The sequence below is a fragment of the Rhinoraja longicauda genome, chromosome 2, assembly GCF_053455715.1.
Source record: "Rhinoraja longicauda isolate Sanriku21f chromosome 2, sRhiLon1.1, whole genome shotgun sequence".
Taxonomy (NCBI): Eukaryota; Metazoa; Chordata; class Chondrichthyes; order Rajiformes; family Arhynchobatidae; genus Rhinoraja; species Rhinoraja longicauda.
Window position 1 is genome coordinate 12,746,319 of NC_135954.1, and position 25,104 is coordinate 12,771,422.

The following is a 25,104-nucleotide window of genomic DNA, read 5'->3' on the forward strand; positions in this document are numbered from 1 at the left end:
AGCACCTGTGGCGGGAAATGGACAGATGTAATTTTGAGTTGGGGCTCTTTTTCAAGACTGGAATAGAAGAGAGATTGCACCTCGTCAATCCTTTAGTTTCACAATTTGCAACTTTCTAATCTTTTTGCCTTGCACCTTTTGTGTGTTCATTTCTTACCTTTGTCCAACCATCTGCCCATCAATCCCCCCCCGCCCCATGTTTGTGTTCACCTGCCATGCCTTGTCCTGCCCCTCCACTCTTCTAGCCTTATCTTCCCCCCACCACCTCTTCTGCAATCAATCAGAAGGGCCCTGACCCAAAAATGTCACCTATCTATATTCTCCATGGATGCTGCCTGACCCGCTTAGTTACTCCAGCATTTTGTCTCCTTGGTAAACCAGCATCTGTGGTTCCTTGTTTTTTCATCACTTGTAGGACAATTATATAACTGCTTTTTTGTTTTTGGAAGCCATCTAGTTCATTGCTGCTCTTCTGGAAATTAAGCTTGCTATCCTCAGCAAGTCTGGCCTCTGACTCAAGACCTTCAGCAACCTGGTTGCCATTATATAAATCTGCCATGTATCAAAATATAAGAATACAGCTAGATGAACCATCATTATTGAACAAGACATCAGACTTTTAACCAAGGAACACCATTTTTACCCTAAGTACTCCTTCATTTCAGTTATTGCTAATATCTCACTCTCTTCCTATTAGAATCTCTGCCACATGAGCGGGATGACCGACTCAATATATTTGGGACAGAATGGTCTGGAATTTGTCGTCCTTGATTCTAGATATATGCAATCATTTGGAAATGAGTTTAAAAAATCTGCAGATTAACATCAGCTTTGAATCATCAGCTGAGGAAGAACAGCACTTACTTTTGAAAGGAAGGAACAGAGCAATCTGCAATGTTGAAGATTATATCTATGTCCCATAGACACTTATGAAAAACCATGTATTAGGAATTTTCATACACGACATTTTTCATACACAACATTGTAACCGCTTATGCTACATTGTGTTCATGCTAAGGGAAGATGATCTGAGTTGTGAAGTTGGTAGCAGAGCAGGTTGGTCAACCATTAGTATATCTTTAAAATTAGATTTAAATTTACTCAAATATGTAGGACTGGAAACATTTCCTGTCTACAAATTGTAACATTAAAGCATATTCATAACATGCATCACTCCCCAGTCCGACATTCCATTGGCAGCTCCATTTGAAACTATAATGAGGACAAAATTACTTTAAGTCACTGAAGAATTTGACAGCCGGATCTTTAGTCTGCATCTAGCAGTAATGTGTGAAATTATTTCCATTATGATTGTTTTGGGTGTTTATAAACTAAGTGGTGCTTAAATAGTTAATCTCAATGTTTTTCTGGCAGATAAATTTGAAATGGTACATGAGATTGAGATGAGCGTTGATGATGATTACGATGATGACGATGAGGATGAAATTAACTGTTCTGCCATCATTGATGAACTGTTCGATGTCCTGGAGGAAGAGGAGGAGGAGGAGAAAGAAGAAGAGGAAGATGATGAGATGAATGAGAAAATGGCGTGCACGCCAATGGAAGAAACCGTTGATGCAGTCACAAATCAAAAGGTGGGATTTAATTTTGGAGAGTACTGAGCATTTGTGCATTTATTTTCCTCCTGGTGAATTTGTATGCTCAAGTAGCAATTGATATGCTAGAAATTGGAGCATAAATCGATGCAGAGCACTAGAAGCACTCTGTATTGCTTAAGCATCATCCATTGCCTCACTTTTATTTTCTTCTACAGAGGAGAAATGCACCGATGTGACAATTCTATTTTCCACTAAAATGCTTGTAACATGTAAAGTACCAAAACATTTTGAACATGGAATTTTACCTAAAGCCATTTGAAGAAATGCTGCAATCAGGTGTAAAATCAAATTGGGTCTTGTTTTTTTGAACTTTTTTTTTTTTTAAGGCATTATTTTAAGTAGCAAGGAAACTGCCATTAAATCACGTGTGATTTAGTGCTTGCTCTCTATGAGCAGAAATAGGTCACTCAGCCCCTCAAGCCTGCTCAGGCATTCAATAAGTTCATGGCTGATTTGTTTGTAACTTCAACTCTAAATTCCATCCCACCCTCACTAGCCTATCACCTCCCTGCTTATCAAGAGTCGAATTCTTACCATAAAAATATTTAAAGGCTTTATTCTCTTATTTAAAGGCTTTAAAAATATTTAACGGCACAAAAAAAAACTCCATGTATGAGATGAAGTTGCCTGTAACTCCAGTGGATAAAAGGAAAGCTTATCCAGCTGTCCTTCACAAGACAGCCTTATTCTTTTAAGCATCGAACTGCTTCCAATGCATTTGTAGTCTTCCATAAAGAAAGAAGGTGAATAGTGCAAACAATGAAGTAAAACACTTATCTTTGGAACTTTGGGAGTGCGAGACACTAGCAGATTTTGCAGAGCCAAAATGAGCAAAATCTGCAAAACTGAAATAAAAATATTTGGGAATTGATTTGGTCCTATCTACTCCCAAACGCACTTTTACTTCACATTTTTCGCGTTACACAGTAGTATAATAAATTACCCTTGCCCATTTTTTTGTGACACCCCTTATTTCTGGTGGCCCTGTGGGACCAAATGTTATCAGCCTCACCCATATATTTTTCATGAAACCATGCACCCCGAGGAACTGGCTTAATGGTTTTTTGATTTTGAATAATCTTAAAAAATAAAGCATTTAGCTTTTCAGTGCAGAATGGCAACTCAACCCAAACGTTACCCATTCCTTCTCTCCAGAGATGCTGCCTGTCCCGTTGCGTTACTCCAGCATTTTGTGTCTATCTTCCATTGGAATCAATGTGGCTGCACTGCAAATGGCAGCTATGGTCAGTGTAATGTCTGCCCCAAGGCTTGGCACAATTGGTGCTAGACTCTATCTTAAAGCAAGCACATCTGACCTTTTTTTGTTTCTTGAATTCCTCCTTGTAACGTGTTGTTGTGAAAATCAGGCATTAGCCAGGAAACTATAGGCTGGTGAGCCCAACATCAGTGGTGGGAGATTTACTGGAGGGGTTTCTGAAGGACAGGAGCTACCAACATATGGATGGGCAGGGATTGTTTAGGGACAGTTGCACAGATAGTTAGCTCTGTGTCAACATGAATTTAAACAATTTGACAAGCTCCTGCATTATAGATAGTTTGGAAAGTTGGATTACATAGGATCCAGAGTGTACTTGCAAATTAGCTGCACGGAGGCAGAGAGGAGAGCTCTTCAGCGGGTAGTCCATAGAGCTCAGAAGACTATCGGAACACAGCTACCAGCCTTGGAGGGCATCTACAATACACGATGCCTCAGGAAAGCCACCTTTCTTTTGCTCTCTCTCTCCCTCAATTCCCTTCTTGTCAGGTTTTGTTCTGTATAGAATCTTGTTTGCAACTTTTTTTTTTCTGTATTCACAACATATTTGGACTTCAATGGCCACTTTGGTAACGTCAATAGCTTTTCCCAATCTGTATAAACTGTTAAAAATTTAATGACAAATGAAATATGTTCTTGTCAAAGATCTATTTCATTCCCTACACTTTATTAATATTTTGTGTTCTGTCATGCGGAAGGTTCACAATTGTATATTTTCAGGAGAAATTGTTTTTGAAGTAAAATGTAATAATTGCTTTGAATTCAACAATTGCATTTTTGTTTAGCATATTTTAAAAAGGACCATTTTGGCGGGATTCAATTTTAATAAAATGCAAGTTACTGAGGGCATCAATTGCCAGATTTTGCTTTCTTTATACGGAAACTTAATTCCACACATACTTCAATGTGTTTTGCTACACAGGGGAATGATAAGCCTTCAAGCAGTACTAAGGAGGGCAAATGCCAGCTAAAATCCATAACCAGATCAGAGTCGGCTGACAATGTAGGATCTTCAACTGATGAACACAAATTGTTATACAGGTATAACAAAGCTTTTATTATTGTAATCTGGGGTGCTATCTGATTAAATAGAAGAATACAAAAATAGAGTGTATTTTGAGTTTTAATTAATTTTGTTGTAATTTTCTTTTTTAATTTGTCTTCTCGACCACCAACCTCTTTGTCCAGTATTGATGCCTACAGATCGCAAAGAATTAAAAATATTGAGCGTCCTTCAGTGAAACAAGTCATTGTCCGTAAAGAGGATGTTTCGCAAAGACTTGAGAAAATTAATGCAACGCCAAGTTCAATTAGCATAAAACAGAAGATGAAGGTAATGTCTTAATTGCAAGAAGACTATACCATGATGGACACTACATCGGCCTAAATGCCTCTCAGGTTATGAATTTTGAAATAACATCATTAAAATTCAGTGGAAAGAAAATAACTGGAGTTTGCTGTATTGATCAGACACAGAACTTGGTTTTATGTTGCGAGTTGCAGTTTCGTTTGTGTTCTTTGAGGTGACATTTTCTGTCGATATGGGCGGTAAAATCCTTCAATTTAATAATCTTTTTCTTGTATGTTAATTTGTTTCACTTTATTATTCCAAGAATCTGAACAATGAAATAAATATCCAGCAAAGTGTTATCCACCAGGCAAGCCAGGCTTTAAACTGCTGTACAGATGAAGATCATGGGAAAGGATCTCAGCAGGAGGCTGAAGCTGAGAGGCTGCTACTGATTGCCAGTAAGAAACGCAACACAAAAGATTAAGTATCATTTCAGAATATACAATTTTCTTAAATACAAAGTTGACATATCATGGCCTCTGGAAAGGCTTGAGCAGATTTTAACCAGAAAATGTGTGAGCAGTCATGCTTTATTGAATCTGCTGTTAGGAAAATTTTCAATATATATATAATTCAAATCAATCTGCCTGAATTCACTAGTAGTTATAAATGCATTGGGCATTCAAATAACAGCAAATTGTGTTTTTTATATAGTAAGTACAAACAATCCCTTTGTTGCGGCCATTTGGATTATGGAAACTCAACCTAACAGAAATCACAAATCATTACCAGAAAATCCAAGATGTGGAATAAAATTTGTTCTTATGGAATTTGTGTGTGGGGTGGAGGGAATTAAATAAATTAGCACAAAATGCAAAAGAAACAACAGATTTTTGTGAATGTTGTTTTTAACTCATGATATATGCTTCAATAATACCATTGGCTTTTTGCGCAGTTCGTTCAGTTTCCAAACAGTTTATTTTTAGTAGTTTATCATTTTATTTACCTGTAAAATGTCTAAAACAGGACTATGAAATTTAAGTACAGTTTAGTTTTAGTTTAGAGATACAGCGCGGAAATAGGCCCTTCAGTCCAGCAAGTCCGCGCCGACCAGCGATCCCCGCACACTAACGCTATCCTACACACCAGGTCACAGGGAGAACGTACAAACTCTGTACACACAGCACCTGTAGTCGGGATCGAGCCTGGGTCTCTGGTGCTGTAAGGCAGTAACTATTACCGTGCCACCCTGTTTGTATACCTAAACAACCACTTATTAAGTATTCATTAAACTATGTTACCTATATTTGATATGCATTAAAAAGTGTGTGCTTCCATTCAAACTAAAGGCTGGAAGATGATGAGAATCTGCAGCCGCTTGTATCTTCAAACACAGCCGCAGGCGACATAACTGACTACTTGTCAGTTTCCAATGCAAATCTCTTCAGTGGCCTCTGCTGTGAACCAAAAGCTGTGGTACTCATCCCATAGGAATGCATCTCCACTTGTATATGATTCAATGGAAAATAGTTTTGCACTACAGAAAATCACAATTTCTAAGAACGCAGCAACTCTTTATCATGGGGATAGCCTGCATTTAGATGATCGTGATCAATTGTCACTTTGTGAATCATTCTAACTTTCATCATGCTTTTTCAAATAATGTGATTTTTGCCTGGGGTTATTCTTTTTTTCTTCTCTGATGTGCAGAAAAATTGGTTTCTTTAATTTGTCTATTTTGCTTCATTTTACATAGGTGAAAAGAGATTGGCACTTCTTGCTGAAATAAACAAATTAAAGGGTGAAGAAGTACCTGTCCATAAGAGAGGCGGCCATGCAGCAAAATCAGCTGGTGAATTTGCTCCATCTAGAGGCTGTTTTGCACTTTCAGATATCCGACTTCCTTTAAAGGCAGATTTCATCTGTTCAACAGCTCAGAAAACGGGTAGGACTAATTTTCATGTTAACTTGGAACTTGCAGTTTGCTGTTAATAATAATAATACATTACATTTATATAGCGCTTTTCATATACTCAAAGACGCTTAGACCCATGCCTCAAGAAAATTGAATTAGGATCATAAATATTAATAACTGCGATTTGGTGTTCTCTGCTCTTATTCAAATTCCATTACACTAACAGGTTAAATTTGTGGTATGTTTAAAATATAGAAATTTGGACACATTCCCCTCTTATAGAAGATAGAACTGTACAGCACAGGAACAAGCCATTTGGCCGACTGTCTGTGCTGAACATGATTCCAAGCCCAACCCTTATCTGCCTGCACATAATCCATATCCTTCAGTTCCTTGCACATCCATGTGCCCATCCATAAATCTCTTAAATGCCACTATTTTATCTGCCTCCTCCATCATGACTTCCTCACTCAATGCTTCGACCAATGAAAGTATGCATACCACATCATATACCTTCTTTGCCACTCTATCTACTTGTTTTGTCACTTTCAGGGAGTTATGGGCGTGGACCCCAAGATCACTTGATACAACAATGCTCTCGAGCCTTTCCATTAATTGCACAATTTCCCCTTGCATTTGACCTCCCGAAGTGCAACACCGTTTACGTCAAAGTCGTTTGTATATAAACAGCAGAGGTCCCAGTGCAGATTCCTGTGGAACTCCACTGGTTAACACCTGACCTGTTGTGTACAAAGTCACAATGAATGTCCCCGGGTGGTGCCACCAACACTGGCTGCCTCGCCAACAGTCTCTGTCCTTTCTACTGTTTTTTTATTATTTTAAGTATGCGTTAAAGTATGTTTTAGTGTTTCTTGATTTTTTATGTGGGGGAAGGAAATTGGGGGAAACTTTTTTTCAATCTCTTACCTCGACGGAGATGCGATTTTTGCTCCGTATCGTATCTCCGTCCCCACTACGGCCTAACATCGAGGAGTTGGTGGCCTTTCCTGGAGACCGGCCCGGCGCTTCAACAGGCCGAGTCGAGGCCTGTGGACCTTAACACCATGAAGCCCGCAGTCTCTGGTAAGAAGAGGCCAACTTGGGAGTTCCATGCTGCGGAGAGTGTTTCAATCCGTCCCGACGCCGGAGTTTCGATTAACCAGATGCGAGGGCCGTGGACAGTCGGCAGCGGCAACTGCGGATGGTTCAACAGCCCCGACCGTGGATGAACAAAGAGGAAGATGATTGAACTTTATTAACTTCCATCACAGTGAGGAATGTGGAATCCGCTGTGGTGGATGTTTATGTTAAATTTTATTTTATGTGGCTGTGTGTCTTGTTGCTTTTTACTTAGTATGGCTGTATGGTAACTCAAATTTCACTGTACCTTAATTGGTGCATGTGATAGTTAAATTGAATCTTGAATCTAATTCATCCATTCTCTTCCTGATGGGTGTAAATCCTGCTCCCCATCTCTTCTCCCACTCTGTCTCCTTGGATCCACTCCTGCTGCCACTCATGCTTTGTCCTCATTCAAAGAGGGCACAAAACATGATCGATTGTCATTGAGTGTTATCGACTTTTGCAGTGGTAGTACTAAGGCTACAACAGTTGTTGGTGAACTGTGCCACCCTTTTGCATTCTTTTAACAGTGTAGGTCAGTTTCTGAATCACTGTTTTGCGATTCAAAGGCATCATAACTACAAAATGGAATTTGGCTGGTATATAATCTTAAGAATATTATGAATTAAGTAATGAATGTGCAACTGTAAGTTAGTGAAACCAATAAATTATATTGCTTTATACTTTGTTTATATTTTATTTCGAACATGTAAAACAGAAAAAGATAAAAACAATATAACAATAAAATGAACGATAAACCTATACACAACTCAATGAATAAATTCTCATAAACAACACAAATTAAATCTTACATGTTCGAAAAGGAGTAGGAGAAAGTATACACTTATTTATTCCTACCACTTCTCTGCTATTCATCAATTAATTCACAAACTTTATCTCATCTATATATATACATATATATATATATATATATATATATATATATATACACAAACGCAAACATACATATGCAGTTTTTAAACAATTGTGCAAATTCTATGTACAACATGAATATCACTATGTCAATAAACTAAAACTTAACTTGAATATCAGCAGTTAATGGATTACAAGGTAAAATAAGTTTTGGAGTTTTAACATTTATTTTAAATTTGTTTTAATCATTTAGATGAACTGGTACTAGTTAAATATGTACATCCTTGGAAAATACTGGATATTCATTCTTTCAGTTGAATAGTGAGCATGGTTTAAAATATATATATCAGCAGGTAGATTTTTAACATATCTCTTATCAATCTCTTTCAGATGTTACCAACTATTTTTTCATGCTAATTAAAGCAGGAGCGTTAAATATAGTGGCTACACCATTGGCCTCCATCCAAAATGCTCTCAGTGGCGACGCTATTAGTTTTCCCACAAAGTTCACTCTGTAAGTAACAAACATGACAAAAATGGTTTCAACTTGCTTTTCAAAATCTAACTAAAACTCTTTTTTAGCTTGGGGTTATAAATTGGTTTGTATTCAAGTTATTGGGTCAGCTGAGCAAAGGTGTCATGCAACTCAATAAAATGACCAGTTTAAAGTTGTGCTTTCCTGCAATCAAAGGAGCAATGCCACTCTTATAGCTTTCAATTAGTTTATTTGTGAACTATAAAAAAGCCTAATTTTTATGCTATAATCCTGTGGTTTAGTTAGGATTTTTAAAAATTCTGACTGCTGGTTCACACGATTAGGGATCTGAAAGCAAGCAAATAAATGGGCTTTTAACTTTTCATTCAAGATCATACTGTAAGTTAAAGTTCTCTGTTTTGAAGAAAGTGCTTTATTCTCACTTGTTGAATCTTTGCAAAAGTTAATTTCTTTTTTATGGGAATGAATGTGCTTTAAATTTGTTCTATTTTTATTTTAGGCAAGATGTCTCAAATGATTTTGAAATTGAGATAGAGGTTTATTGTATGGTAAGTCTATGATAAGGCAACCCCCTGCATTATAGGGTGGATAGACACAAATCTGGAGTAACTCAGCGGGACAGGGTGGAGTTGTGTACTTAGTAAAGGCCCCTGTTGCCATTTTCCATAACCCGAAGTCACATTATCTGCACGTGTGTAAAAAAAATGAGACTTCAAATCTCAAATTATTGGGTTGTGGGTATTGATTTATAGATTCTGTATGAGCGGATTTCTGCGAACCAGATGGCAGTAATGCAGAGGTCACCTGTAATAATTCTCAAAGGATCAAACCTTTTGCAATTTTTCTGACTGGTGTTTTTATTTAGGCATTGCACCGGGAGAGTGGCATTGCAGAAAAGAAAAAGAAACCTAACAAATCTAAGGTAATGGAAAGGTTTTGCATGAAATTGTTTCTATTTCTTTTAATACATTTTCAGTGGCTATAATGCAGGGTGATCAGGTAGGATGTACATAAAATTGCCCAGTGAAATTCATGGAAGAGAAAATTTTGACTTCAAATTGCATCTAGGAATTTGCTAGAAAGTGAGAAGCTAAATTTTGCTTGAAAGAGTTGAGATTTGGGCCTTGAAAAATATTGGAGCTTCTTTGCTTTTCCCACCATTCCATGAAATTTATCTCGCATATAACAATACTATATCTTAAGTTGGTTAGTCTTCATTTTGGACAATTTGTTGTTGCAACACAAATTAAAAAGAGAGGCTAGGAAATAATAATTGTTTTGAGCTGCTACAGCATATTTTAATTTTTCTTGCAATATATTCAAGTTTCTACATTTTTATGGTTGATATAGTCTAACCTGAATTTTTCTTTGTATTATAAGAAAATAACTGCAGATGCTGGTACAAATCAGGTACATAATGCTGGAGTAACTCAGCAGGTCGGGCAGCATCTCGGGAGAGAAGGAATGGGTGACGTTTCCGGTCGAGACCCTTCTTCTGAAGAAGCTGCCCGACCTGCTGAGTTACTCCAGCATTTTGTGAATAAATCAATTTTTCTTTGTATTGTCTGTTCCATTTAAACATTTGCATTGTTTTGGAAAGTGTCTGAAACATTGTTTTGTAGTGTCTGAAACTGTTTTAGTCTTTTAAAAATCTGCCTAGAATAAGCCAGCTAAATATATTTTCTTTTATAGTTTCTATGCAAAACATCTGCATTTCATCTGGGAGTATTTCATTACTTTCGAGAACTGATTTGTTGTTTGGTATGATTATAACACAATATAACAAAGTTCTGCTTACACTTCAATAACAAAACCCCAACTTGATGTACTCAATTTCTGACAGGCCTTCAGGTGAAAATGTTTCAGAGTTTTAGTTTTGCAAGTCACGTGAAATGAATGGGTGGAATTCACGCAGCACTTCTTTATAGGGTTCTTCAGATAAACTGCAAATGTGTTTGAAATGTATCAGAAAGTGAACTTTAGGCAAGTGAAAGTGAAGGCTACCTTTGAATGTTAAAAAAAGTATATGAAAACTGACTGGCAAAAGCCTTATGAACCTCTTGCTGTTTCTCAATAGGGTGGCACTGTTTTGCTCATCGCGTGTTTGATTTTTAACTTTCTGGTATCAATTGGTGGTATTTGTGGGACACTGCAAACATCACTGGGTATCCTGGGAAAGATGTGAAAAAATGGAAGAAATATCTTTGCTCTTGATTGCCTTCCACTACAATTACATACAAGTGAGGGTATTGAACACATGTTTAGATCGCCTGAGTGAGAAAGACAGAATTTACACACAGATTCTGTAATTGCCATTATTTCTTGTGTGTAATCGACTAATATTTAATAAAGAACCACAATTCCAAATGATCATTCCTGAACCCAATCTTCAATCTATGTCTATGCTGTGTTTCTAATTATGTCGCCGTTGATAGCTGTCAGTGGAGGCCTATATTTGTTGCATAAGACCCGTAGCCTTAAATTTGTTGTATTGATTGCTATAGTCATTCCACTGCTCATCTGAACATCTGACTTTTTCACTTCTGAACTCTCCAGACAATGCTCCTGGTATAGACAATAGGTGCAGGAGTAGGCCCTTCGAACCAGCACCACCATTCAATATGATCATGGCTGATCATTCTCAATCAGTACCCCGTTCCTGCCTTCTCCCCATACCCCCTGACTCCGCTATCCTTAAGAGCTCTATCTAGCTCTCTCTTGAAAGCATTCAGACAACTGGCCTCCACTGCCTTCTGAGGCAGAGAATTCCACAGATTTCCAACTCTCTAACTGAAAAAGTTTTTCCTCATCTCTGTTCTAAATGGCCTACCCCTTATTCTTAAACTGTGGCCCCTGGTTCTGGACTCCCCCAACATTGGGAACATGTTTCCTGCCTCTAACATGTCCAACTCCTTAATAATCTTGTATGTTTCAATAAGATCCCCTCTCATCCTTCTAAATTCCAGTGTATACAAGCCTAGTCGCTCCAATCTTTCAACATACGACAGTCCCGGCATTCCGGGAATTAACCTAGTAAATCTACGCTGCACGCCCTCAATAGCAAGAATATCCTTTTCAAATTTGGAGAACAAAACTGCACACAGTACTCCAGGTGCGGTCTCACTAGGGCCCTGTACAACTGCAGAAGGACCTCTTTGCTCCTATACTCAACTCCTCTTGTTATGAAGGACAACATTCCATTGGCTTTCTTCACTGCCCGCTGTACCTGCATGCTTCCTTTCAGTGACTGATGCACCAGGACACCCAGATCTCGTTGTACGTCCCCTTTTCCTAACTTGACATCATTCAGATAATAATCTGCCTTCCTATTCTTACCACCAAAGTGGATAACCTCACACTTATCCACATTAAACTGCATCTGCCATGCATCCGCTCACTCACACAGACAGTCCAAGTCACCCTGCAACCTCATAGCATCTTCCTCACAGTTCACACTGCCACCCAGCTTTGTGTCATCTGCAAATTTGCTAATGTTACTTTTAATCCCTTCATCCAAGTCATTAATGTATATTGTACATAGCAGCGGTCCCAGCACGGAGCCTTGTGGTACCCCACTAGTCACTGCCTGCCATTCTGAAAGGGACCCATTTATCCCCACTCTTTGCTTTCTGTCTGCCAACCAATTTTCTATCCATGTCAGTACCCTACCCCCAATACCATGTGCTCTAATTTTGCACACTAATCCTTGTCGAAGGCGTTCTGAAAGTCAAGGTATACCACATCCACCGGCTCTCCCCTGTCTATTTTCCTAGTTACATCCTCAAAGAATTCCAGAAGATTAGTCAAGCATGATTTCCCCTTCATAAATCCATGCTGACTCGGAATGATCCTGTTACTGCTATCCAAATGCTCTGCAATTTCGTCTTTTATAATTGACTCCAGCATCTTCCCCACCACCGATGTCAAACTAACTGGTCTATAATTTCCTGTTTTCTCTCCCTCCTTTCTTAAAAAGTGGGATAATGTTAGCTACCCTCCAATCCACAGGAACTGATCCTGAATCTATAGAACATTGGAAAATGATCACCAATGCGTCCATGATTTCTAGAGCCACCTCCTTAAGTACCCTGGGATGCAGACCACCAGGCCCTGGGGATTTATCAGCCTTCAGTCCCATCAGTCTACCCAACACCATTTCTTGCCTAATGTGAATTTCCTTCAGTTCCTCCGTCACCCTAGGATCTCTGGCCACTAGAACATCTGGGAGATTGTTTGTATCTTCCTTAGTGAAGACAGATCCAAAGGACTGGTTCAACTCGTCTGCCATTTCCTTGTTCCCTGTAATAAATTCCCCTGCTTCTGTCTTCAAGGGACTCACATTTGCCTTAGTATTTTTTCCTCTTCACATACCTAAAGAAGCTTTTACTATCCTCCTTTATATTATTGGCCAGCTTACCTTCGTACCTCACCTTTTCTCCCCGTATTGCCTTTTTAGTTTTCTTCTGTTACTCTTTAAAAGAGTCCCAATCCTCTGGCTTCCCGCTCTTCTTTGCTATGTTATACTTATTCTCTTTTATTTTTATGCTGTCCTTGACTTCCCTTGTCAGCCACGGGTGCCTCTTACTCCCCTTAGAATCTTTCCTCCTCTTTGGGATGAATTGATCCTGCAACTTCTGCATTATTCCCAGGAATACCTGCCATTGCTGTTCCACCGTCTTCCCTGCTAGGGTCTCCTTCCAGTCAAATCTGGCCAGCTCCTGCCTCATGCCGCTGTAATCCCCTTTGCTATACTGTAATACTGACACTTCTGATTTTCCCTTCTCCCTCTCAATTTGTAGATTAAAACTTATATTATGATCACTGCCTCCTAATGGCTCTTTTACCTTGAGTTCCCTTATCAAATCAGTGTACTTTGCATTTATCCACCATCAATAGTAAATATCTTTGACTGCTTAGTACACACACTGGATTTATGTGCTGAACTTGCTTTTCCAATTCCCTTTCCTTTAAGATCTGTATTTAAAGTTCATTTTGTAACTCTAAATGTTAAATATTGCAGCATTGGTGCTTTCACTTCGAGATAGAAGTTCGCATACAAGTTGGAGTTAATATTTTTCCTCCCTTTTGATGGAGATCTAGTTTGGCCAGCAGTTGTACCATGTGTGTTTGTCAAATATTGTAATGTTAGATATTTTGTAAAGGTGTAGTAGACACTGATACTAATAGATTGAATATAACGATTGTCGGGGAGGTGCCAGTGGCTTAAGGATAATGAGTAGAAGACTTTTGGTTTAAGTATCCAAGCTGTGGCTGTCATTGGGAGTTGTATAAAATCACTATGTAATCTCATAAATTGGTTATGGTGGGGCAGAGGTAGAGTTGCTGTCTTACAGCGCCAGAGACCCGGCTTTGATCCAGGGAATGCTGGGATGGATAAACAGCTGGGTAAGAACAAGATGCAGAAGCCACTTGACTGTAGAATTTGGGAATGGAAATTTGGGAAATAGTACCTTTTTTAAATTAAGCAGTGGGTATCGAAGGTCTAGTGGGAGGAAGGAACTGAAGGGAATCCACATTGGTCAGGAAATGATGTTCGGTAAACTGTTGGGACTGAAGGAAGATAAATCCCCAGGGTATGATGATCTGAAAGGAGGGAGTGAGAAAACAGGGAATTGTAAGACAGCCGTACGTCGGTAGTGGGGAAGATGCTTGAGTTGATTATTAAAGATGTAATAGCAGTGCATTTGGAAGGCTGTGACAGGATTGGTCAAAGTCAGCATGGATTTATGAAGGGGAAATTATGCTTGACTAATCTGGAATTTTTTGAGGATGTAACAAGTAGAATGGATAAGGGAGAGCCAATGGATGTGATGTATCTGGACTTTCAAAATCCTTTGACAAGATCCCACACAAGAGATTAGTGTGCAAAATTAGAGCATATGGTATTGGGGGTGGGGTATTGACATGGATAGAGAACTGGTTGTCATACAGGAAGCAAAGGGTAGGAATTTTTCAGAATGGCAGGCAGTGACTAGTGGGGTGCCGCAAGGCTCAGTGCTGGGACCTCGGTTATTTACAATATACAGTAACGATTTAGACGAGGGATTTAAATGTAACATCTCCAAGTTTGCAGGGTGGCAGTATGAGCTGTGAGGAGGATGCTATGAGGCTGCAGGGTGACCTGCAGTGTAATGTGGATAAATGTGAGGTTATCCCTTTGGTGGCAAGAACAGGAAGGCAGATTATTATCTGAATGGTGTCAGATTAGGAAAATGGGAGGTGCAATGAGACCTGGGTGTTCTTGTATATCAGTCACTGAAAGTAAGCATGCAGGTACAGCAGGCAGTGAAGAAAGCTAATGGCATGTTGGCCTTCATGGCGAGAGGATTTGAGTTTAGGAGCAAGGAGGTCCTACTGCAGTTGTACAGGGCCCTGGTGAGTCCGCACCTGGAGTATTGTGTGCAGTTTTGGTGTCCTAATTTGAGGAAGGATATTGTGCTATTGAGGGAGTGCAGCGTAGGTTCACGAGGTTAATTCCCGGGATGGCAGGACTGACATATAATGAAAGAATAGGTCGACTGGGCTTGTATTCACTGGAGTTTAGAAGGATGAGAGGGGATCTGAGAGAAACATATAAAATTCTTAAGGGATTGGACAGGCTAGATGCCCATGTTGGGGAAGTCCAGAACCAGGGGTCACTGTTTAAGAATAAGGGGGTAGACCATTTCGGACTGAGATGAGGAAAAACTTTTTCTCACGGTGAGTTGCGAATCTGTGGAATTCTCTGCCACAGAAGGCAGTGGAGGCCAATTCATTGGAGGCAGTTAGATTTAGCTCTTAGGGCCAATGGAATCAAGGGATATGGGGAAAAAGCAGGAATGGGGTACTGATTTTAGATGATCAGCCATGATCATATTGAATGGTGGTGCTGGCTCGGGGCCGAATGGCCTACTCGTGCACTTATTTTTTGTTTCTATGAATGGCATGAAAAAGATTGAGAACCTCAGACGATTCCTGTACTACTATTTTAATTCAATCATGCAAAAGTCAATATACCCTGAATTAATTTATCCATCTTGTAAATTAACCTTTTGTCATACCAGACAAATCATTGCAGAATAATAGTTAAGATAATGTTGATGATTGCTAATCTGTGTGTTTTTTGGCCCCATTATAATCCACATCAAGTAGCAAAACTGGCTCTATATTTTCATTGGAAGTATCAATTAAACGCTGAATTAATACTTGATACTTGCATTATTGTTTTTCATTGCTTGTTCACTTTTGTTAAAATTAAATAATGCCGGAACAGAAAGGAATAAGTGGCTTTAACCAGTCACTGGGCGGCACAATGACACAGCAGGTAGAACTACTGCCTCGCAGCACCAGAGCCCCGGGTTCAATCTTTACTTAGGTGCTGTCTGTGTGGAGTTTGTATGTGTTGGAGTGTAGGAGGAAACTAGAGAAACCCATGCGGTCATGGGGAGAACATACAAACTCCATACAGACAGCACCCGTAGTAAGAATTGAACCCGGGTCTCTGGCGCTGTGAGGCAGCAACTTTACCGCTGCGCCACGGCAACTAATTAATCCGATTACCCTAACTAGTCCTCTCGTGATCTTATACATTTCTATAAGATCACCCCTCATCCTCCGGCACTCCCAGGAATAAAGTCCTAGCCTACTCAACCTCTCCCTGCAGCTCAGGTCCTCGAGTCCTGGTAACATCCTTGTAAATTTTCTCTGCACCCTTTTCAGTTTAACAATATCTTTTCTATAACAGGGTGACCAGAACTGAACACAATACACCAAAGGTAGCCTTACCAATGTCTTGTACAACTGCAACATGACCTCTCAACTTCTATACTCATTACTCTGATGAAGGCCAATGTATCGACAGCCCTGCCATTCACTGTGTCAGTCCTGCCCTGGTTAGATTTACCAAAATGCAATACCTCGCACTAATCTGTATTAAACTCCATTAGACTTCCTAATCATGACTTGTACATTTTCATCCCAAATCAATGATGTAGATGACAAACAATAATGGGCCAAGCACCTTACCCTGAGGCAAGGCCTCCAGTCCACAAAACAACCTTCCACCATCACCTGCTGTTTCCTTCCATGCGATCTAACCTTCCAGAGCAGTCTACCGTGCAGAACCGTATCAAATGCCTTGCTAAAATCCATAAATACAATGCCTATAGCTCTGCCCTCATCACTTCAAAAAACTAAATCAGACTTGTGAAATACGATCTCCCACAAAATCGTGCTGACTATCCTTAATCTGCTCTTGTCTATCTACATGCATGTATATCTTATCCCTCCGAACACTCTATAGTAACTTTCCATTCACAAATGTTCGTCTCTCTAAGCAACAGTCAGCTAGGCATTAGTTGTCCCTTCAGCCTGTAAGGTCTGTACAGAAAAGGGAGCCAAAGCAGGTAATTATTAAACATTTGCAATAATAAAAGTAGCTTTCTGGAAAATGTTGTAAGTGAAAAACAAAAGGTAGTGTTAGTATTCTTGTAATAGTTAAGACTTCCCACCCTCCAACATCTTTTTCCTGGGTTCCTAGTTGGCTGGCAGTTTCACTTAGCAGATTTAATTCTCTGAATAAATTATCCACACATCTCTGTATGGATAATGACTATGCTAGTGTGTACAGGTTTGTTATTTCATCTCTCATTGAAATATTTTTTAAAAAGGAACTTGCTTTCCCCGATCCTCTGTGGAGAAACAAAAATAATAACTTTTTAACTAATTCAAACTAACAGAAGTGTTCATGTTGTTTTTCACACATCTGGTGATGTTTGAGTTGCATGCAAAAACCAGGAGAGCAATTTTAATCTCAACATTACTTCATTCAGTAACTAAATGATTATTTTCTTTCTTAGGCCATTACTCCAAAGAGGCTATTGACTTCAATTACAGTAAGTGTAACGTGACTGTATGGGAATAAATAAAATATAGTTGGGATAAATTAGCTGGCATTAAATTCTTACAACTCTACCAAACAAAGAAAAGAAATGGCATAAAGTTATGACTGAATTTGTCTTAAAGATTAATTAAAGATAAATAATGGAATGTAGATTTACAAATCACCTCAGCAGATAAATTTAGAAGGATGAGGGGGGATCTTATTGAAACATATAAGATAATTAGGGGATTGGACACATTAGAGGCAGGAAACATGTTCCCAATGTTGGGGGAGTCCAGAACCAGGGGCCACAGTTTAAGAATAAGGGGTAGGCCATTTAGAACGGAGATGAGGAAGAACTTTTTCAGTCAGAGAGTGGTGAAGGTGTGGAATTCTCTGCCTCAGAAGGCAGTGGAGGCCAATTCGTTGGATGCTTTCAAGAGAGAGCTGGATAGAGCTCTTAAGGATAGCGGAGTGAGGGGGTATGGGGAGAAGGCAGGAACGGGGTACTGATTGAGAGTGATCAGCCATGATCGCATTGAATGGCGGTGCTGGCTCGAAGGGCTGAATGGCCTACTCCTGCACCTATTGTCTATTGTCAGGATCTCAAACAGAAATTTATGGCAGTATTATTTTGCGGGTAAATTGTGACCAGCAGCCATGTGATTTTAAATAAACATGTCGTTCTCTAATTATGCTGGTGAAATTGTTGGAAAGACAAATATTGCCTGTATATCTAGAATTTTTCTTAATAAAGTCATAGAATTATTAATACAGTAAAGTGAGTCAAAGGGACAGTCACCAGGTGATCCCTCAATTAAGCCTTGATGTTTCATACTTCATTATATCTTGTGGATTGTTTGTTATGGACTTGTGAATTCATGTCTAGTGAAACGTTTTCTGTTTTCTTTCTGATCAACAGAGTATAGTGGAAGTCCCTCTGTAATACAGAATAAATCATGGCCTTTAATCAAAATAAAACATCAGATGAGGACCATGATATAATGTTGTCATTGTAGATTTTTCAAAGGGACATTTTAAAGTAATTGATGAAAACGTACACTAGGAGAAACATACCTGTAATTCCTTGCCAGGTTTTCATCCAAAATTGTTCAAGAGCAATAGAAAGATCAGTGAATTGAGTTCTTGTTTATTCTGGTGTTCTTCAATAATTCCCAAAGATGATGATGATTTTTGGAAATTTTCTTCAAAACAAACAACCTAATGCTAAATACAATTTGCTGTGCTTTTTATTCTTGTGTGTGTATTTTATTACCACTTTAACAATGACTTCCTTCTTTCCAAACAGAAGACCAACTTGCACACACCAGGTAGGTTACACGCAGTTTAAAATATAAGTGGGGGTTTGTCTCTTGGGAATAATGACAATAGCATTGGAAAAGTGCTAGAATACATTATTGAGGAAATCGTAGTGGAGAACTTTTGAAATAATATTGAGAATGGGCAGTCAGCAAAGGATTATGAGAAAGATACTGTGATAAATCTGCTTAAGTTTTTGCTTCCAGAATAAATAAGAGGAACTAATGCATGTGTATTTGGACTCATGGAATAATGCCTTCAATTATTACACATTTTATTAAATAAAATTAGAAAACATTACATTTTGGTTGCAATATACTGGTGTCTTGTAAGGGCAGTTTAAAAGACAGAAAGCATTGAAAATAAATTAATGTTGGGAGTCCAGTCAGCATCCTGAAGGACCACAGTTGCTTCAGTTGAGTATAAATATATTCAATTTGACTTTATCCCGGAATGCCTGTCAATAGTTTTCCAGGGATATCCACTCTCTGGGTAACTGAAACATGAAAAAAGCTTTATTCTGGCCGCCAATGTAATGTAATTGGTCTGTAATTGTTTGGTTTATTCCTTTTTTTTTTTATAAAGAGGTACAATGTTAGCAGTCCTCCAATCATGTGGTAGTACTGCAGTCGGGGAGGGTTAGAAAATTGTAGTTAAAAAACGCTGTAAAACATTTTCTTTAATATTACTGCCAGTATTTTCAAATAAATCTTTGCTTTCCTTATTTCCAATCCAACTTCATTCCTACTCTTTTCCAGACTTTCTTGTATATTCAGCTCTCAATGCCTTTCACAGACTTCCACTTTGTACATTCTGAAGAAGGGTCCCGACCCTATCTAATTTTATCTAGTCCCCTTGAGGCAGCAATCTAAAGTAGGCCTTGAACCTGCTAGCTTTGTTGAGGATATCCATGTGTGATGCGGCTAATCAAGAGCGAGATGATCAAAAGGGAGATTTTATATTTCTATTTTTCTTTCTTATTTTTAATTTAAATTTTCATTTTATTTTTATATATATATTTTTTCAATGCTATTGAGGTGCATCTTCCTGCTCCTAAGCACAGTCATTCCATGCTGATTTCCTTCACAGGTAGATCTTTGAGGCTGTCTGTTAGCAATTTTCCTCAAAAAATATTGTTTTCATATGTAGCTTTGGCAAGTCCTGGAGGACCCAATGCAGTGCGCACCAGTAACTTCAGCATGGTCGGATCCTACAAGTTCGCTCTCTCTTCTGTGGGAAATTCTAAATTCCAACTGACAAAGGTTTGTATATTGGAATCCTAAAAATAGATTGCGGTCTGTTTTAGACTACATTTTTAGCAGTGGAAGCGTCTTTAAAATGTGCTGTCACATTTCACTTTTCATTTCATTTGTCACTGCAGTCATAAAGGAGCCGTTATTTAATCTGCAATCATTCAATCTTTTGTGTGTTTAATTTTGAGTTGAATGTTGAGTTGAGAAATTATCTTGATCAAGAAAATGTGTTTACATTTCAAAAACATGTCCTGAGATTTTAATATTGTTTGGTTACCAATGCGACCAAGTTTATTTTTGGCCAATCCTTCTTCCAATCATGCAGAGCTTGTCTGTGAGTTATATTTTATGAGGTATGTTGAAGTGAAACTCATAACTTGAAAAAGGTGACTATAATAAAACACATTTAATTATAAAATAATTGGATAATTGTTTTGGCGCACTGATGCTGCCAACTTTGATCTATGCAATTTTCAGGGAAATATTCTTAATGTAAAAGCTTTATTGTCTTTATTTTAATACCAATACTGGACAGTGGTATTTTTTTTCTGCTGATTTAACATGCTTCATGGCTCTGTTTGTTTAATCAATGGTGTAATTTTCCACTGCTTGTTATGTTTCATGCTATTATAATGTGCTTCATCAAAAAATGAGTTTTGGTGCACGTTTTTAGTATTTGGAGCAGGTGACTTAAATAGGAATTTGTTCTCTAATATTACATTTGAGTAACAAAGAGATGTAGATGGGCTATTGCATGCTAGCCAATCGTAGTGCTTGTTAGCAGTAGTCCCGCCTAGTATGTGCTTTATAATATTAAGAACTCGCCTACGTCAGGAAGTAGATGTAGCAGCTCGGAGGTGTAATGTACTGCAGGTCCTATGATGTAAGTGCTTCAATAAAATGATGCGTTGTATCTTAGCGTGTACTTAAGCACTTTATTACAACTACTTTTGCAGGTTCCTTTCTTGTCTCCACTTGAAGGTCACATTTGTGTAAAACTGCAGTGCCAGGTTGGATCCATGATTGAAGAGCGTGGATTTTTGGTACGATTTTCTTTGGTTGTCACGTTAAGTTACTTTCTTTAACAAGTCTCTGCGAAAGTACAAAGGATTCACTTGAAAAGAAAGAATGAACAAGATTAAATTCAGATGGCATTTCCCACATCCCCAGATTATCACAAAATTACAAAAATGGTTACAACCATCAAATGGTTAAAACCCTGTTTAGTTTTTAGTTTAGAGATACAGCGTGGAAACTGGTCCTTAGGCCCACCACGTCCATGCCAACCACTGATCAACGTACACTAACACTATTCTACAAGAGGGACAATTTACAATTTTTACCGAAGCCAATTAATCTACAAATCTTTGGAATGTAGGAGGAAACTGGAGCTCCCAGAGAAAACCCACAGGGACATAGGGAGAACATACAAACTCCGTACAGACAGCACCCGTAGTCAGGTTCAAACCCAGGTTTCTGCCGCTGTATGACAGCAACTCTACTGCTGCACCACCGTTGTTTCCCCCCCAACATTAGTGTCTTAAATATAATTAAAATAGATAGAGCAGAGAGAAGATTTTTGTGGATGTTGCCAGGATTCTCAGGACCTATAGGGAGGGATTGGGTAGGCTAGGAATTTATTAATTGAAGTGCAGGAGACTAAGGGGTGATCTTATAGAGGTATAGGTTTGGGCTTATTATTGTCACATGTACCAAAAATGCAAACCTTTTGTTTTGTATGCTATGCAGCAGATCAGATATACCATACATAGACACAGTCCGTTCAAACTCAAGTACAATAGATAGAGCAAAATTAAGTAGCATAAAATCATTGGAGGAATAGATAGGGTGAATGTGCAGTTCTTTACACAAGGCAGGGGAATCATAAACAAAGAAGACATAGCTTCAAAGTGACAGGGGCAAACTTTAATAGGAACATGGAGGGGCAATTTTTCATTCAGAGGGTGATGGGTATATGGAAGAGCTGTCAGAGGGGGTAGTTGAGACAGACTGGGATAAGAAAGGTTTTGAGTGAAATGGGCTAAAAGTGGGCAAATTGGGACGAGCTTAGATGGGACATCTTGGTCGGCATGGATGAGCTAGGCTGAATGGATTGTTTCCATGCCATATACTCTGATGCAGAAAAAGTACATTCAGCCTGTTAGTCCATGTAAGTGGAATCCAGCTTCTCCCTCTCTAGCCAGCATCTGCATCCATAGGTGGGACCCGACCTATCCCAACAAAAAACTATAACTGAAGTATTCACAACTGCAGCAGTGTCAAATACATGATCCAACTCTGTTTTCTTTTGAGATGAATACCATGGAATTTTTTGTTAAGAATGGATTTTGTCTCAACATGCACCAAGGCACTCCTTGGTTGTTTATCCATATGCTTCTGTCTCTGGCAGATATGTCATCCCTGTGGCATAGAGCACTCCCAGATATTGTGATGGGGAAGCCTAGGACATTAACTATCATTTATGATATATGTATAATTGCAGTGTGTAACTGATTTGTTGATAGCTCTCCCTATTTAGATATCTGTTCTCAGATGTTTGATGTTTTTCCAAAGCTATCTGATTTGTAGGTGTGTGTTGGAAGGGACTGCAGATGCTGGTTTACACTGAAGATAGACACAAAGCTGGACTAACTCAGCGGGACAGGCAGCATCTCGGGAGAGAAGGAAGTTTAAGAACGAGCCCCTTCTTCAGACCCGAAACGTCACCCATTCCTTCTCTCCATAGATGCTGCCTGCCCCACTGGGTTACTCCAGCATTTTTATTTGTAGGAGTATTACTCTAATGACTATCATGGATTTTATCATGCACTGGAGTGCTTCATTGATATTCAGATATTTATCAAAAGTTGTTTGTGTTGTAAAAATCCAATAGCACCAGCTAGTGACATTTTTATCAAACTTGGTATATATTCTGGAATTAAATTGATATGATATTTCCAATGGGCAAATCTTTTCCTCTGAATCAAAGAGTAATCTCAACTATTTTCAATATTGTCTCTTTTAGAGCAACCAACAGAATCCTTTATTCCCCACAGCTTCCCCATAGCGATGTCACAGCTTTTGCTGTCTGCTTTTGAGAAGTGGTATTGAAGTTTTTTCCAATATTTAAATCGCATCATGGTTACCTCTGTCCAATATAAAAACTTGATACAAAGAGAGTACCCCAATCTGCACATAATTTTAAAAGATTGGATTATCCATGTGCGTGTCAAAAATAAATTGTTGAAAGATTTTGTTTTGGGTTTGATTTAAGCTCTCAAAACCAGTAGGTTGTGGGTCTATTACGATGTGGAAATTCAAATTGTAAACCTAAATCTATAGCAATTTAATGAAACAAGTGATTTTGGGTGCCAGACTGCATGTTTAATTATTGTTATAAAACTGTATGTCTTCATTAATTCTGGAAATAGATTTAACCTCTGGACTGCTAGTTCTCAGGCCTTGGGAGCCTCGGCAGCTAAACAGCCGCATGCTCATACATGAAAGTCCAGAACCTTGACAGAAAGGTTCTGGACCTCCAAGCCCTGTGGGATCTCCTGGTTACAAGACATTTAAACTCCCCTTCCCATACCAACCTTTCTGTCCTGGACATCCTTCATTACCAGTGTGAAGCCATATGCAAACTGGGGGAACAGCACTCTGGTAGCTTACAACCCAAGGATAGAACATTGAAATCTCCAATTTTAGGTAACTAACCTCCAAACACCCTCTCTCCCTTTTTTCCCTTCTCTTCCATGTGCTCCACCTAGTTGTGCACCCATTTCTCCCTTTCTACGTCCATGAATATTCTTTCCCCGACTTCACATTTTATGCCTCTTCTCCTTATCTCATGCCTACTTCATCTCTGGCCTTTGTTCAGCCATCTGCCAAGCCAAAACCCAGGCAGCCTATCACTTACCTGGCTTTGAAACCCCCACCCCTCTTCCAGCTGTTTTCTCTGTTGGGGGAAGGACCCGTTTCCGCGCTGTATTTCTAAACTAAAGTGTCTATTTCTTTAGAAGGTGCATTAGTAAAAAATTCTGGAAAGATTTATCTGGTAAAATATAAAGCATATTAATTGCAAAATGTGCAATGCAATGAAAGGAGTAGACACTTTGGTCCAGACAAAATCACAAATATTTATCTGCTTATGCAATATCTCATGGGTAGTGATAAGGTTCTTAATTCTCCTGATGCAACTCAATGGATTTCTCTCCTTGCAGACCATGTTTGATGATGTTAGTGGTTTTGGAGCATGGCATCGACGTTGGTGTGTCTTATCGGGGAATTGCATCTCCTATTGGACCTATCCAGATGATGAAAAATCCAAGGTTTGTAGTGCAGAAGCAATTGCTACAGAAATGGTCAGCTGAAGTGAAACTTAATGCTTTTCAGCTTGAAGCCATCTCTGCATGCAATTATTATTTTTAAGGTTTTCTTACATTCTTTAGTCAGAGGGTGGTGAAACTGGAATTCTTTGACACAGAAAACTGTGGGGGCCAAGTCGATGGATATTTTTAGGGCAGAGTTAGATTCTTGATTAGTACGGGGGGTCAGGCATTATGGGGAGAAGCCAGGAGAATGTTAGGAGGAAGAGATAGATCAGCCATGAATGAATAGCCTAATTCTGCTCATATCACTTATAACCTTATTATGCACCTCTTAAAAGCACAAAGCAATGAATGCTTAGCCACCACTAACAATCTCTGTATTTGAAATTGTAGAGAAGGTGCTCTTGTTAAACAGTACATAGAAACAGTGAGTCTTAATAGTTTTTTTATTGTAAAATTGAAGCGTCTCATCGGTAATCTTTTTGTGGTGTTATATCCTGGGAGCAGAGAAAAATTGTTCATCTGATTCAATTACCAGATGCACCTTTCATTATTTTTTCGGCTCCCCATTAATACCAGTAGCATTTTTCATCTAAAACAAAATTGCTGGTGTGATCTATTTTTCATACAAAATAGCATGTTATCGCTGCTTCCATGCCTTTTCTATTAGAAAACATCCATCATCAGTAGCTTTTCCAAAGCATCCAGCATCAGTAGCTGCTTATCC

The 25,104-nt window shown here is 38.8% G+C and overlaps 1 protein-coding gene across 2 annotated transcripts in view; it reads left to right on the forward strand.

The window, feature by feature from the left end:
• Positions 1-25,104, forward strand: part of anln (anillin, actin binding protein) — a 61,806-nt gene that overhangs the window by 34,000 nt on the left and 2,702 nt on the right. The window contains exons 11-24 of one of the 2 annotated variants that reach the window (XM_078427201.1): positions 1,375-1,595; positions 3,818-3,936; positions 4,084-4,228; positions 4,509-4,644; positions 5,943-6,131; positions 8,487-8,610; positions 9,092-9,140; positions 9,458-9,514; positions 10,285-10,353; positions 17,451-17,486; positions 18,783-18,804; positions 19,943-20,055; positions 21,003-21,089; positions 24,270-24,377. In XM_078427201.1, the coding sequence (XP_078283327.1) occupies positions 1,375-1,595; positions 3,818-3,936; positions 4,084-4,228; positions 4,509-4,644; positions 5,943-6,131; positions 8,487-8,610; positions 9,092-9,140; positions 9,458-9,514; positions 10,285-10,353; positions 17,451-17,486; positions 18,783-18,804; positions 19,943-20,055; positions 21,003-21,089; positions 24,270-24,377 (1,475 nt within the window). The remainder of the gene's footprint in view (positions 1-1,374; positions 1,596-3,817; positions 3,937-4,083; positions 4,229-4,508; positions 4,645-5,942; positions 6,132-8,486; positions 8,611-9,091; positions 9,141-9,457; positions 9,515-10,284; positions 10,354-17,450; positions 17,487-18,782; positions 18,805-19,942; positions 20,056-21,002; positions 21,090-24,269; positions 24,378-25,104) is intronic. The other variant, XM_078427192.1, reaches the window with a different exon arrangement.